Source organism: Gastrolobium bilobum, unplaced genomic scaffold, assembly GCF_033153095.1.
Source record: "Gastrolobium bilobum isolate Gb01-03AN ecotype WA unplaced genomic scaffold, APGP_CSIRO_Gbil_v1 utg25016, whole genome shotgun sequence".
Classification (NCBI taxonomy): Eukaryota; Viridiplantae; Streptophyta; class Magnoliopsida; order Fabales; family Fabaceae; genus Gastrolobium; species Gastrolobium bilobum.
Genome location: NW_026897739.1, coordinates 140,039 through 155,467, shown reverse-complemented (window position 1 = coordinate 155,467; position 15,429 = coordinate 140,039). Strand labels below are relative to the sequence as shown.

The 15,429-nt window shown below is 35.6% G+C and overlaps 1 protein-coding gene across 1 annotated transcript; it reads right to left on the bottom strand.

Annotated features, from left to right (window-relative positions):
- Positions 1 to 13,603: 13,603 nt before the first annotated feature.
- LOC133309685 (protein EXPRESSION OF TERPENOIDS 1-like) lies at positions 13,604 to 15,024 on the bottom strand. The gene is made up of 2 exons (XM_061510476.1): positions 14,412 to 15,024; positions 13,604 to 13,956 (listed from the first exon to the last, which is right to left on the bottom strand). The coding sequence occupies exons 1-2, from the start codon at positions 15,022 to 15,024 to the stop codon at positions 13,604 to 13,606; spliced, it is 966 nt and encodes a 321-aa protein (XP_061366460.1).
- Positions 15,025 to 15,429: the final 405 nt, after the last annotated feature.

The window sequence follows — 15,429 nt, the reverse complement described above, 5'->3', positions numbered from 1 at the left end:
CCTTGTTTAATTTATTTTAGATATGGAAGATATAATTGAATTTATATGTTCATATTTATATATATATTTATATATCTATATATATCTGGGTCAACCGGTCCGACCAGTGACCCACCGGTCTGACCAGTGACCCAGTACCCCGACCGGGTCGATGCCCGGGTCGGGTTTAACAACACTGCTTGGTAGGGATAGTTTTTCCACCCATATGGTCCTATCAAACTTAAATCTGACTAATCGAGTAATTGATGAATCAATGGATAATATCATACAAAAATTAACTTAACATAAAATTAGTATAGGTAGTATTATAATTTGTCCGGAGCAAATTCATCTATACTTCAATCTCTCGGCTTTTTGACCACTATAACCCTTAATTAATAATTAATTATCAAATTGATCTTCATTTTAAACTATTTCAAAAATTTAACCTCCCTAAAAAATATAACATCAATCTGCCCCTGTTTGACCGTTGACCACCAAGCCTACCCGGGTATTTTTTGAAATTTTTTACCTACCCGGGTAGGGAGGGAGATACCCGAATATATTTCTTGAATCTGGGAAAATACTTGAATTATTTACCCGGGTAGGGAGGGGGGTACCCGGGTAAATGTCGGCCAGAAACCCCAATATCAATGAGTTTCGGCCATTGTTGCGAAGTATAGGTTTTTTTCCCTAAATCACTATTCCGAAACATCACACATATATTTCATCTCATCATCTCAAAAAGCTTAATCTTGGTAGGACATTGGCATTACACCTCCACATTCCCATTTTGTGCTCAAAAATCCGAACCAAGATCCAAACCCAAAACCTAGATCTAATTTTCGTGTGAAAGATGAGTTCAAGTCCAAACATGGTTCTTATAGTTATTTACTACAATATATGGGAGGCATTTTGAAGCTCCGAACGGTGTCTGATTTGAAGGAAAAAATAAAACGATGAAAATCAAAGTGGGCACTACATGCAATGAACTGAAGGAGAGAATTCTTCAAAAAATGGGGTTAGAAGGCATACAATCCATCCACCGCATGATAGCCAGGTTAAAGACTGTAGTAGATATGGATACAATATACTACATTTGTAACGATATCAATGATGAAGAAGTGGAGTTCGTAACAAATGCGTTTGTTCGATGGAAAGTATTAAAATTGATTGAGATATATGTTAAAGTTGATGCTGGTTAGTCTTCGTCTTTACCGGTGCATACAACCACTGCATACGGTACTGGTCAAGAAGATACAGTTGTACGATCATCTGCACCTACTCAGGTAGCATTGGATGAGGATGAAAAGGGTGAAGATGAGGAGTATGTGGACAGCAAGGAAGAAGAGTATATGTTGAGTCTCAACCCTCGAGCAGTCAGTGAAAGTAAAATGACCTTGAAGGTCGAGGCATGTGAGAGGGAAAAACAAAAATTTTCGAGCGGAATAACACATACCATATCAAGAATCATGCTTTAGGGCATGGATGTTACCTTGTTTGCTTTCCAAAAATTGAGGATGATCAAGATGAGGCTTGAAGATGCAAGCCCTCTAATGTTGATCCACACCACCCTTTGTCAAGACGGAAGAACTCTTCTTCAAGGCCACCAACGAAAACACCAATGGAGGCAAGCTATGCGCCCAATGTGTGAAGGAGAAGGCTAGGTCAAGGTGTTTAGAAGAGTGAATATTCAGCAAGAATAGACACAAAAGTGGCGCATGGATTTACTTTGAAAAAGGCTAGGTTATTTCAAAACTCTCTTAAGAAAAACCTGATAAAAGGAACCCACAAGGAGATGAGAGAACGAGTTAATTAAAATCAGATTTTCTTCACTCAAATAAGGCCCTATATATTGTGCACACTAGGGGGGATGAGTGGAGTTGTTGCAAGATTCAAATCTTGTCAACAACCTCCTCTCACATCCTCATGATATCAAGTGAATATCTCAACAAGAATCTGACTCAACAACCATCATATGGCCAGCCATATGGTGCGCCCCACTTGGCCTCATAACAGTCCAGATACATTGAGCAGTTGCATTCAAACTTGAACCAACTGTCTCACTTATTCTCTCAACAAACCAAATCTGACTGGAGCTCATTTGGTTGATCCTATGACCATCATCAGATACCTAAATCAGCGCCCCATATCCTCACTATAAGATTCTCAAAGATCTCCTCTTGATGTTTGGGATTTGTTCCAACAAGATCTTATCTTATCCTTTTGTTATGAAACAACTTTTCATAGCCAATTCAAATTCGAATTCAAACATTTGAATTCAAACGTTCAAATATTTAAATTTTAAATTCAAATTCAAATTCCAAATTCAAATTCAAATTCAAATTTCAAATTCAAAATTCAAAATTTCAAATTTCAAATTTCAAAATTTCAAATTTCAAATTTCAAATTTCAAATTCAAAATTCAAAATTCAAAATTCAAAATTCAAAATTCAAAATTCAAAATTCAAAATTCAAAATTCAAATTCAAAATTAAAAATTTAAACATTTGATAATTAATTTAACTAAATAAATTAATTAGTAATGTCTTAGACCATCCAATCACATTAACTAACCATGCGCCTTTTTTCCCTTTTGGTGGGCTTCCAAACTTCTTCTTGGGCTAACAACCATTATTAGCCCCAATACCTTTAATGCTATATTTTCATGACAATAAGGTGTTAGTGTGTGACCCATTAGGCCCAACATAGCCACTGACATAAATGGGCTTGGGCCCAATAAGCCCACAACCCATCTAATGACAACACAGAGCACTAGCAATGCTTTATTGCCCCAGAGCTAGTTAGGTTAATGACATAATCATCCTATTGCACATATTTGGTTGCCGTATGTGTTTCCTTTCGTCTCGGTTACCTTCCCATAAAACCTAGGGTAAGGAAACGTATCAACCCTTGCGGTTTAGGGTAAGCTTTATTCGAAATACACTACAAGAAAAATTGTATATTGCGACGGAATATCTGAGGCGGTCTTGGGAGAACTGCCTCCAAATTATTTTCAGAGGCGATCCCGCAGGCGTTTTAGTAAACCGACTGAAAATAAAAATATTACTCAGGCGGTTCCTCTGTAACCGCCTGCATTCGTTCAATACAGAGGCGGTTTGGCAGGCGTTTATTTTTTATTGCATCTCCTTTATCCACAGGCTGTTATTCAAACCGCCTCAATATATGAAGAATCGAAAAAAACAAACAAAAAAATTTGTGTAACAGGAATCGAACCTGCACCATCCTCGTTGAGAGACTTCATGAAACCACTGATCCAACTAGAAATCGTAAGCAAGTAGTGCAAAATTTACGTCTTATTTAAAAAGTTTTTCTTTTTTCATTTTCATTAGGCGGGCTTGACTCCCTCCTTGTGAAAAATGAGAGTAACTTTTTCTATCTTTCCTTTCAGTTTCATTAGGGTTTAGGTCCTTTTTTTTTACCTTTTGTGTCTAACTTTCTCTTGAAATTGAGAGCTCCCTTTTTACCGTTTGTAAATTCTCTCTATGGTCACCGGTGGTGAAGGACGTCAAGGTCACCGGTGGTGTTCCCAAAACTCAAAGGTCAAGGTCACCGGTGGTGAAGGGCTTGGTACTCAGGCACAGTTTTCCCAAAACTCAGGTGCCTTCATAATACTCTTACCTGGCAATGGGTAGAGACTAGAGAATGATTCGTTTTCATTTAATTGCTTTTTTAATCTTTGAATGTGCCTTTTACATGTTCAGACACCGGAACTTGCTCGAAGAGTTGCTCGGCTGTGGACAGTAATCAGTTGAATTACTCAGGTGCCCTTTTGCATTCGAAGTCTTCTGCATTTTCTTTCTCTTTTTTTGCTTTTTCTCATGGACTCTACAGTCATAAACTTCTTTTGCATGTTCGATTTTATCCCATCCAGACCTTCCATAAGCCCTTTTGTCTTCACATTTAGGGGAAACAACAGAAAAAAAAAACATAATTTTTCATGTTGTTTTGCTTTCATATTGCTATTTCCCTGTGTTGTTTTGTTTGAGTACCCTTTTTCTTATTTTTCTTATTTGTTTTCGGGTTTGAGGTTCGAGCCATGGTTTTATTTGTTAAAATGGCTAACATTTGCATTTTATACAGTAATCACTATTGATTTCTCTATTGATTTTACTGTACATTATGTAACTAATATTGGTTTCATTGTTCTGATGCAAATACATTTTGATGGTCCTGCTCTATCATTTCTTATTTATAACTGATAATGTACAGTATTCCATCACATATCAAAATATGTGGAGGGTGCAACCAGGAGATACTATACGGAAATTGTTTGGGATTTGAGAATAGTTATTTTCATCCAGACTGCTTTAGGTGCCACTCTTGTCATCACCCCATTACTGAGCATCAGGTAGATTGATCCTCTTTGAGATTTAGAGAATGTTGATATCATCTATTTTCCTTTTTAAGTTTTGACACACATTTACACAGGCATAGCATGCAGAATAGCAGAAACCCCTGTATGCACTTAGAAGCTCTTCATTGGTTACACTTTCTTTTTAAAAAAGAACAATATAAGGACAACTAGAAACCCTCACAAAAAGTACACACACATTCTCTAATCTGAAACATTGTTGAAAACAATGAGCTTCAAAAATCCTAGCCAGGCAACTCTATACATAATTTTATAAAAGTAATGAATAGTTGCACACACTTTGCTCGCATGTTCATCAAATATTGCCCTCCATGTCATTAAATAAGACCACTGCAACTTGTTCTGAATGATCTAGATTTTACACATATTCACGTAATATGTGTAACTCATTTTCCAATTGATAAAATCTAACAAGTCATCTTCTGCTAAAAATTCGAAGACTACAGATTTTTTGCATATATATTTGTTTTATATTTATGTTCTGCAGTGCTGATTGGTATTGTTGATGATATAGTAGTATAAAATGCTATTGTTTAAATTCTGCCTTTTGTTCAGAATTTACCTAGCAACTCTTTTCTCCACATTTCCTAGCAAACTCTGGTCGTGGGTGCTTTTATTGTGTAGTTAACAAATCATATTTTTCTATGGTTAACTTGTTTGATGTCATGCTTGGGCTGCATATGATGCCTTTAAATTAATGTAGTATTTTATAATCAAAATATAAGACACTCCCACGTAGGCATTTTAGACCTCATATACACTTCTCAATCACATGAATAAATTTGTATTTGCCATGACACAGTGTTCGTTAATAATGTGTAAAAATTATCTCATGACAGATATTAAAGCAAAAGGAATTCGGATTTAGACCTTATAAAAATCATGGAATCCATATTGCAAATTATAGTAACTTCTTTATTGTGAACACGTTAGATGTAGACATGTCACGTGTATGTAGATGACTGCAATGCTTATTTATATAAGTAGATGACTGCAATGCTTATTTATATAAGTAGATATATAATGCCTCTAGATGTAGACATGTCACGTGCACTACTAGAAAAAATTTCTATAGCGACGGAATTGCTATGAAAGTTCTGTCGCTAATTTCATCCTCTATACTACTTTCCGTCACAAATTTCCTCGCAAAATCGTTTGCGATGGAATTTGTGACGAAAAGTAGTAGCGAGGATGAAATTAGCGACGGAATTTTCATAGCAATTCCGTCGCTATAGAGATTTTTATTGGACAAATTAAAATGGCACAAGGGAGGGTGTACCCACTGTGCATGCACACTCTCCTCCATATGCATGATATGTGCAAGCCAAGAAAATTAGTTATAGTGATAGTTACTTTGTTAAATTCATTGACACATATATCAGGTTTATCATGGATAGTTATAGTGATTTTCCCCCCCAATGTATCAGGTAGCAGATTTGGGTTCTCCCGGGGTTAGAAGATCTTCTCATGCAAGTTATGACCCAAATTGTGAAGAACCAGATTCATCCCATCAAATTCCACCTCCACCACCACCACCTTAAAGTTGAATAGTTGATGTAGTCATTGATGTTGGATCAATATGATTTTGCTTTCTTTGTCATTATCATGTTGGAGTATTTTGAACTCTTTTACATAACAGTTGAGACATTTTTGGTTTTTAATCATTTTGTTTTATGATTTTGGTTAATGTATACAATTATGGGCTTTTAACCTTGTGATGAATTTATATATATAATACTTTTAATTCAAGGATGTTAAAATTGTATGCTCAAATGCAACAATTAAAAAAAAAAACAGATTAAATGCACTAGCTTTTGGAGGGTTATAAGTAAACGTTCATTAACAAAATTAGATAATTATATAAAAAAAATATTATATAAATTCACAGGCGGTTCAAAAACTGCCTATATATGCCGAATGCTTTAAATATTAATTCAACCATTGCATGGAGGCAGTTTAAAAACTGCCTTAGAAATAGGAACAGAGGTCCAACAGCCCAGAATTATATGCACATGGTTTTATAAACCGCCTAAGTAATCTATAAATGAGACGGTTACATAATGGCCTCCACATGTTATACAGAGGCGGTTTCATAAACCGCCCAAAAAAGGCCTCCATTTGTTATACACAGGCGGTTAATAAATCGCCCTTGATTGCACACCAAATTCTTGTTCTGCTAACTGAGGCAGTAATAGCCGCCGGTTGTTACGCCTCTATTTAATCGTAAGCGGTTCCACCAGCGCTTGATTTTAACCGCCCTAGATAGCCTTTCGACAGTAGTAACTGAGGCAGTTATTGAACCGCCTGTCGAATCAATCAAAGGCGGTTAGAACCGCCTCAAAATAGCAAGTTTGTTGTAGTGATAGGGAATCTTCAATTTACTGACTCTAAAGGCAGATCATCTCATGATCTCTTTTACTATGCATAGATTCTCGAGTCCCTGTAAATGTCATCCTGATTTCTCTAGTTTACAGATAACCTAATCTCTCACAGAGATTTGACGAATTCCTTCAGCTTATCACCCTAGCCCTGTGCTCTTTTAGGACAAGCCCAACAGTATACCTATGAGTCTCCATGTTTCAGGCAGACGAGGTATACAGTCAAAGCATGCCTTCTAGAACAAGTCTAGGTAATAACTTCTGGTCTAAGGAAAGACATACCCAAATATAAAGAGACTACTCTAATGATACTCTCTGTGAGATTTCCTCATAGAGTCTCTTTGTGGGTCTGTTCAGTGCGAGCTATACCCTTATAGGTCCACCCACGACTTTAGCTAAGACATCTCCATATCTGTAGCACATGAGGTCTTTACCTTGTATCCGTATACAAGTAGATAAGTCCTGCTAGTCTTATCTGAGATCACTGATCCCCATTCTCAGTGTCTCTAGACTAGGAACATAAAATTAGGAATAAACGTGCGATATCCTTGAATCCTTATGGTTGTGATCTCATCACAATACTCAAGAGATACTTGTTCTATTCCAAGGGGTTTATCTAGTTACTTATAATATTAACAGTAATATCGAGACATAATATGAAACAGGATAAAGAGTGATTATTATTTATTTGGGACAATAAAGGTCTACATTTAATGTCCTTATTTAATCAAAAGATTGTCTCTAGGACACCCATATACTAACAGTCAGAGCAGATTTAAGCATTGCAAGCAAGTTGGACATAACATTCGTACATGTCCATTGAGGCTAAGACAAGCATGATTATGTATTATTAAATGTTGTACTTTGTTTTGTAATGACATAGGGTTTATGTATTGTGTTGCATTTGTGGACTTGTATTGTTGTGTATAGGTTATGGTACCCTAAACCCTAACTTTGATCATTTATGTATTGTGTTGCATAAGATACATTGTAGACAGCCACTGAATTTACGTCAAATGTGTCTCCTCAAGAAGCGGCACAATGTCGAAACGCTCCAGGTTGAAGAAGGCCGAATCTTGTGATTTTGGCTCGCAAATCTTTCGGCTCATAAATGACTTCACAAACCTCTCATGTGCAACTATGTCATCCTCAAACAAATATTCGAACGGCAAGTCCGGAGCCTGATGTATAGCAGCCTGGGGCTGAGAGGATGACGACCCATCGTGTCGACACTTGGTCCTCCTCTCGGTATCCTCCTCCGGCATCTTTGAAACGCGTCTAGAAGCCATTGCGTCACACTATTAAACTGAAAAAAAGGCCAAAATCAGAAATCAGAAACATAAAGGTTAGGGTTACGGTTACAGTTACGATTATTAGGGATACAGTTAGTAATTTTAAAAATTAATAGATCATAATCAAATGTTTAACCATGCAAACTACAAAAACACAATAATTTTTGGATAACAACTGACAAACATATCAAAATCAGAACCCAATTGATAAAAAGGAAAAACAATGAACCTTGAATGGATTTTAATCGGTAAAAGGAAGCAATGTAACGTGCGCGAACTGATGATCACAAAAACGAAGAACTTCAGCAAGATTTGGTGTGAGAATCGCGCTATTACACACCTCCAGCAGCTCTACCCGGGTACCCCTTTGTGGGTTTCCAAAATGGGGGCTGCTGGGTTATATAAAAATCCTACCCGCGACATTTACCCGGGTACCCCCTCCCTACCCGGGTAAATAATTCAAGCATTTTCTCAGATTCAAGAAATATATCCGAGTATTGCCCCTCCTTATTTGGGTAGGTAAAAAATTTCAAAAATTACCCGGGTAAGTTTGGTGGTCAACGGTCAAATAGGGGCAAATTGGTGTTATATTTTTTAGAGAGGTTAAATTTTCGAAATAGTTTAAAATGAAGGTTAATTTAGTAATTAATTATTAATTAAGGATGATAGGGTCAAAAAGCCTCAATCTCTCATGCATGCGTGCTGTAATAGCAAGTCCTGTGATTGGCTTGTTTCTTTGGACCACTGTATAGCTAAGTAGGTAACAAGTAGAGGAAAAAACAGCTTGCTGGCAAACCCCGCTACGGCCTACATCCCGTTCTATTCATTGCACAAACACTAGGCTGTGACCATTATATCAAACCCTAGTTGAGACTTCTCTTGCTGAAAGAATCTAGAAAAATTTAAATGCACAGAATTTATCTAAGAACAACAAACACATTGCATAAAAAGAAGCGCAAACCTTCTTCCAACATTGTTCGGAGACCAAGTCGACATGAAGTATGCTGTGATCGAGTACCCATACATAGTTCTATTGAAGAATTTAAATGTGATTGAATGAAGTCTCATATAAGTTAAAAATGGATTGAATGAGCATTATGTAAATGGAATGACATATAATATTAAGGTTTAGAATAAAATTGTAGTGTTTAAGCATATTTAATTTGTCATTTAGTCTATTGATGATGGTCTTTCCCTGGCATTGGTGTAAGTAATTAATGATATGTTGCAGTTAAATCTACAACCTTTGAGCTTTTTCTTTGCTGGGGTTAGATCTAAAAACCTTAATTGAAGTGATTAGTGAGTAATTAATCACGTTAATTTGTTTATCATTATACGCTATAGCTAGCGCAATCTTAAGACCTATAAATAATAATATTTCATGTCATTAGCGAATTATTAACCGTCCGATATCAATATTCACGAGTGCATTTAATTTGCCATGTCGGAAGTCAATTTCAAGTTTACAATGGTAAGACATGTGCTATCAAATAATTGTTGAACCCAACTCGAAGACAGCAAAGCAGAAATCCAATCAATTTATCACCCTAAAATCACATTATATGGTTTAAAACGTGCATGTTTCTCTCCATTGGCACGTAGAATTGCCATTCAAATCAATGTTACATGATGAGGCCTTTCTAGTCCGTCCTTCTTGTTTATTGTTGTTTACCTACTTCAACTTAAACTCCATTGTGAAAAAAAGAAAAGAAAACTGTCTTACGATTAATGTTTGATTTTTTAATTATTGCTATTTTAAATATAAAATAAAATAATATGAGCACATATTTTCAACAATCCCACAATATATCATCGCTCTTCTTCACCTAACTAGTGAGTATCATGATTAGTAAATAAATCTGCCCGTGCGATATTGAAACGGAATGTTAGACCGAAAATAGTACTTCGTCTGTATTAAAATAATAAAATTTGATAAAAATATAAAAAAATGATTATTACAAATTTATTTTAAAAAAGTATAATTTTATTTGGTTAAATTATTCTTCAACTTTTATTTCATTTAGTAAAAATACTTACAAATAATGAAAAATCAAAATACAATTATTATTTTAAGAAAAAAATATTTGTTTTTTTTAAATGACAGTTATTTTAGTTAAAATTAATATTTACTTTAAACAAATATTTGATTTTCTTTCACCATAATTTTTATTATGTAACTGTTTCTCTCATTATAAAATACAGTATTTTTGATTAAAATAACATAATTATATATCTTTTTAAAAGAGGAAATATTAATCCCTTATTTTAATTTTCAAAATGATAAATCATTTGAAATAAATTAAAAATTTTAAAATGGTGTTTACTTTTTTTTTTTTTGGGTACATAACTGGTGTTTACTTTGAAAAGGAACGAGAGAGAGAGAGAGTATTATGATGACCAGACATGATCCATGCATACACCACCGCCCTAAAATGAAGTCTCGAATTGTGCGCATCCATTAATCAGGGAATAAAACGTCGCTGGCATGGAACTATATTTTCGGAACACAGGATCTCAGCACCCGATAAAGAAAGGAATATAGAATTCTAAGACTGGGCATTTGATTAGACATGCTATATCGTCTACTCTAGCCATAAGAAGGCTCCTGTTCACCAGCACAAACATATCGTCGCCCTTACATGTTATAAGTCCCACGGTTGAAGGAGCAATTAACGTGCGATTTATAATTGAATATTTTTATATTTTAAGTTAATTTTTGAGGTGATGATTTCAAAGTTCATAACAAGTTATGCTTTCATTAAGCGTTGAGATCAAGAAAAAACCTACTATAAATTGAATTAAGGATATCATACCTCTCAAACGGTTATTATACCAAATACTAGTAGATGAGTGGTAGGCATATCATACCTATAATTATTTCGTTGATAATAATTATAAAGAAAATTTCCTAACAATAAGTAAGCATTCTATATGTATTATTTGCCAATCAATTAACACCTGAAATGATGATCTTGTGAAGCTTCAAAAACAACTACACTTTTAAAACAAACCCCACCATTTAATGGCCCACGTGGTTTTAACTCAAGTTGTAAGGGTGCAGTAAAATTTGAGTAGACATGGGTTTAATCTCTTGTAAATTAAAAAAAAAAAAAAAAAAACTCACCATATGAAATACAAGTAAAACTTAAATAACGGATGTTATCAAAAAAAAAAAAAAAAACTTAAATAACGGACACTTTTAGCATCCTTGTCTCCCACATATGTTTTTTAACATCTAATTATTGTCATAAGTATGTTCAAGTAAAACTTCTTATACTGCACTAATTAAATATATCCTTAACAAATTACACTAAAAATCTTATAACCACTTCTTAGTTCTTACTAGCTAGATCATATCATATACAATGGAGTGAGTTTGTGTAGAGATTCAAAAATCTTAAGTCATAACAACTACGATCTCATCTCAACATGTATACAGATAATAATAACACAACAATTTGAGTCAGAAGTTGAAAACGCATGACCACCATTCTTGTTACATCTTTATCTTTCTCAACGATAAGAATTAATACTGATCATACAATAAATGTAGAGCCTAATTATAGTTATAATGTTCTTCTAAATTTCAGTCAACAGCTAGCTTAAAGTTAATTGTATTTTGGACATAATATATATTGCTTTCACTTTTCATGAATAATGATTTTTTAATCAATGCAACCACTTATGAAGATTACTGGGGAAGTTTGGTAGAAGAAATATTTGTTTTTATCGAAAAAAATTTCAAGAATGTTGAATTAATTCTACTGATACTATGAGAAAATAAAAATACCACGTATCATATAGTATTTTTGTCTGGAAATATGATGTGTAAAATAGAATGATAAGAAAAAAAAATTCATGAGATTATTTTCAATTTTCTCATGCCAAATGTTGGAAACAAATTTGTCCCACCCCACTTTAGAGAACATTTCTAGGAAAATTCCCTTACCAAACAACCCTCAAAGGAAAATAATCGCATTACCCTTTTCAGGTTTGATCCTGCCTAAGAGGTTCAACTCTCGAGAATGAAATCTATTACCTTTAGGCAGGTGAGATTTTAGGCAATCCTTTTCAACACAATTGAAATTGAACAATGGTTATCTCTCTTCTTTGGGTGTGTCCGGCAGAAGTAAAGCTTAACCCTTAATTTTTTTTCCTTGTCTCGATGTGTCTTCCAAGAACCATAAAATTGAGTAAACTTTAATCACAATCTTAATATAATCAAGAAGATTGTTCATGAGTCTTCACAGAAAATTTTTTATTTCATTTCCCAGATATGAAAGAAGGGAAAACAACATAGGGAACGATGCAACTTTCTGTTAATGCTACATGAACACGATCAACACTTTGTAAAAGGAATCAAGAAGAGATTAGAGTGGGGGGATAAGAGAACGAAAGGAAAAGGAAGAGGTTATAAATACAAAAGAACAAAAGAATAGATGAAGGAGAAAGAGACCGCTATGTCTCAATCATGGTGAAGGTTGTGTAGCACATGTAATGGGTCAGTTATTACAAAACAAGGGAAATTTTCGTAAAGTTTCTGAATCTTCCTTATGAACTAAAACCAGCAGTCTATGAAAGGATCATTAACCCTATCATATCATATGTACCTTGACCTATATCACTGGTGGCAGTAGCCACTTGTATGCAATAGAACATACCTCACATGCACATACTTTGAGAAGCATTAAACATTATGAGCCAAAGAAGAATGCTTTCCCAACTCTAGGCTACATGGAATAGACATCCATGAGTGGGAAATTTTATTGTGTTTCAGAGAAGTAGTTGGGGTAAATGCTAGTTGTAATTCACCATTTATGCGTAATATATAATTATGCTATACGCAGATATATCGATCGATCCGGTGAAGAAAAAGGTATAGAAAGTAACTGGTTGGTCTCTGCGCGCAATGCATGGGAGACAAAGAAAAGACGGTGCCTGTTCCTCTCCAGAAATCGTGCAAAGAGTTAAAACAATGCTTTTTAAAATTCTATGTTTAAACAATCACGAAACCTATTTCGTTCCATTTTGATCCGGCAAGTAAACGGATAAACGGGAAAAAAGTGGCTTCGAGTTTTGCACCAACCAGAAAGATCACTGCCTCACTCAAAATTAACCCGGAAAAAGAAAAATACTATAAAGAAATCAAATCACCCCTTCCCTCTTAACATAACATAACAAATGCACACATCCAAATGCTGCTTCCGCCAAAGAAAACGCACCACAGCAAAATAATCAAAATGTATATGATCTTCCAGAATTGAAAAGTAAGTATTTCGATAAGAACAAAATAACACGAAAATCTGAACTGAGATTCGGACAAAAACAAAACAAAAACAATCCTTTAATTGCGTGCACCCTGAATCATCGTCGTAATCATTTGTGAACTCTTAACTAGTCTAGCTAGCAGCTACTTCAGCTGATGTTAGGATGGACATATAATAACCAAACACTAATCCTTATAACAGTCGATGGAAAACTAATACATGGTTTCAATCATTATTTATCCAAGAGATAGATAGATAGATAAATAGAGAGAGAGAGAGAGATGACACGTCTTTAGGATCTTGGGGGTGGGAAGAATTGCGTACCAGCCATGAAAGCATTCAACGAAGGCTGGTAGATTGAAGAGTCAAACGGGTTGCCGCTTGTTGTGGCGGTGGTTGCGAGACTAAGTGGCTGAGCTTCACCACCACCACCACCACCACCACCGGAGGAACCCTCACCATGTGCACTAGTGTAAGGACTATCAAGGCCTTGATCGTAGAGAATTCCCTTGAAAACATGCCCTCCTATGTTCACAGCTGTTTGATAACCATACCTCTCATCATTTGCATCCATTGCACTAACTTTCACACACCGAAACACAGCCGGAGAGTTAAGTTCCGGTGGAAATTGCCCCACTTCCAACCCTAATATGTAAATAACAATTAATCAACAAATTGAATCATCAAACTTTTCATGTAAATCATAAAAAAAAGAAAAGAACCAGTTTCAAGTCTAGCTAATTAACGGATCACATTCGTCAGTTTAACTTATTAACAGCGATGTAGTATGAGAAAAGGAGAAAGAGAAAAAGAGTGTGTGTGTGTGTGAGAGAGAGAGAGAGAGAGAGAGAGAGAGAAAGAGAGAGAGAGCGAGGTGATGGGTGACTATATGGAATGGAATTTCATTTTCAATGTGAAATGATATGGACCAGTTAGGTATGAGTCGTCATAGAAGACTATAATTCCAAAAGATCTCAGTGCATCTTAATTTCTCTAGCAATATTATAGACTTCACAAGCTATGTAGTTGAAAAATTCGTCCTGACCTATATGCTGAGACCATTTTTCTGTTTTTTTTTTTTATTATCCTACAAACTTTACCTGTGGTAGTAATAGGTACTGGAGCGCAAGCAAGAGAACTGGCACCAGCACCAGCACCTTGATGTCGTTTAGAATGATCTCCCCGAAATTGTTGCTGATTTTGTGGCTGCAACGACGCAAGTTGTTGTTGCTGTCGTTCACGGCGTCTGGCTGCAGGAACCCAAGTGCTCCTAACATGAGTTTGGCAATCAAACCCTCGGCTCTTACAACAAGTTCTGCATCTGAGATGTGAACAGTCTTTCTTAGCTTGGTTTCCACAGTCCTGACAGTTCATGCCACCACCTCCTCCTCCTAGACCTCCAGACCTCATGACTGTGAACCCAAACCTCGTAGAGTCATCAGAGAAAGAGACAGAGACGTCGTCGTTTACGTTGGAGGAGTTGTTGTTGCTGTTCCTGCGACTAGGACCCACCTCGAACGAGTAGTAGTTGTTCAAGTTTTGGTGTGGGTGATAGGACTGCTGCGGCCATATCTCGAATCCCTTGTTGTAGATCTCCTCGTTCCTCAACAGGAATTGGTTGGTATTACTGTTATTACCTTCTCTTTCTTCTTCGTCTTCTTTGTTTTGTTGTTGATGACCTCCCCTTCCACCTAGAGAGAAGAACCCAGCCATCTCTTGCACTCAAAAGCTATAACAATATCCAATTCAGAGATAACATCCATAGCAGAATAAGCTTCCCGAATCTTAAATTTATTTTTCACACTACAACTGTAATATTTTTTATTTATTTTATTTTTTTCAATTTTCTTTTTTTGGGCTTTCTAGTGCTAAGTGTGTGTTTGCTGACAGTAATACTAATTGCTAGGTTTGCTAATTAATTTCCACCCACTCGATCTTTCTTTCTTTTTTTATTTATTTATTTAATTTTTTTTTTGTCTTGTTGACTCTCACTCTGTCACTGTGGCAAGGCCGTGTGGGGGCGTGAGGGCGTCTCAACTCTCAAGTATGATCTTCTGGTCTGGTTGGGTTTTTTTTTTTTTTTTTTTTTTTGCAGCTTTTGAGGAAAACCGTTTCTTA

What these genes read in the sequence shown, in the direction of transcription:
- LOC133309685 (XM_061510476.1), bottom strand. Translation starts at nt 15,024, where the DNA reads ATGGCTGGGTTCTTCTCTCTAGGTGGAAGGGGAGGTCATCAACAACAA. An exon ending in AGTACCTATTACTACCACAG is followed by an intron (nt 13,957 to 14,411) that starts GTAAAGTTTGTA and finishes TTTACATATTAG; the next exon opens with GGTTGGAAGTGGGGCAATTT.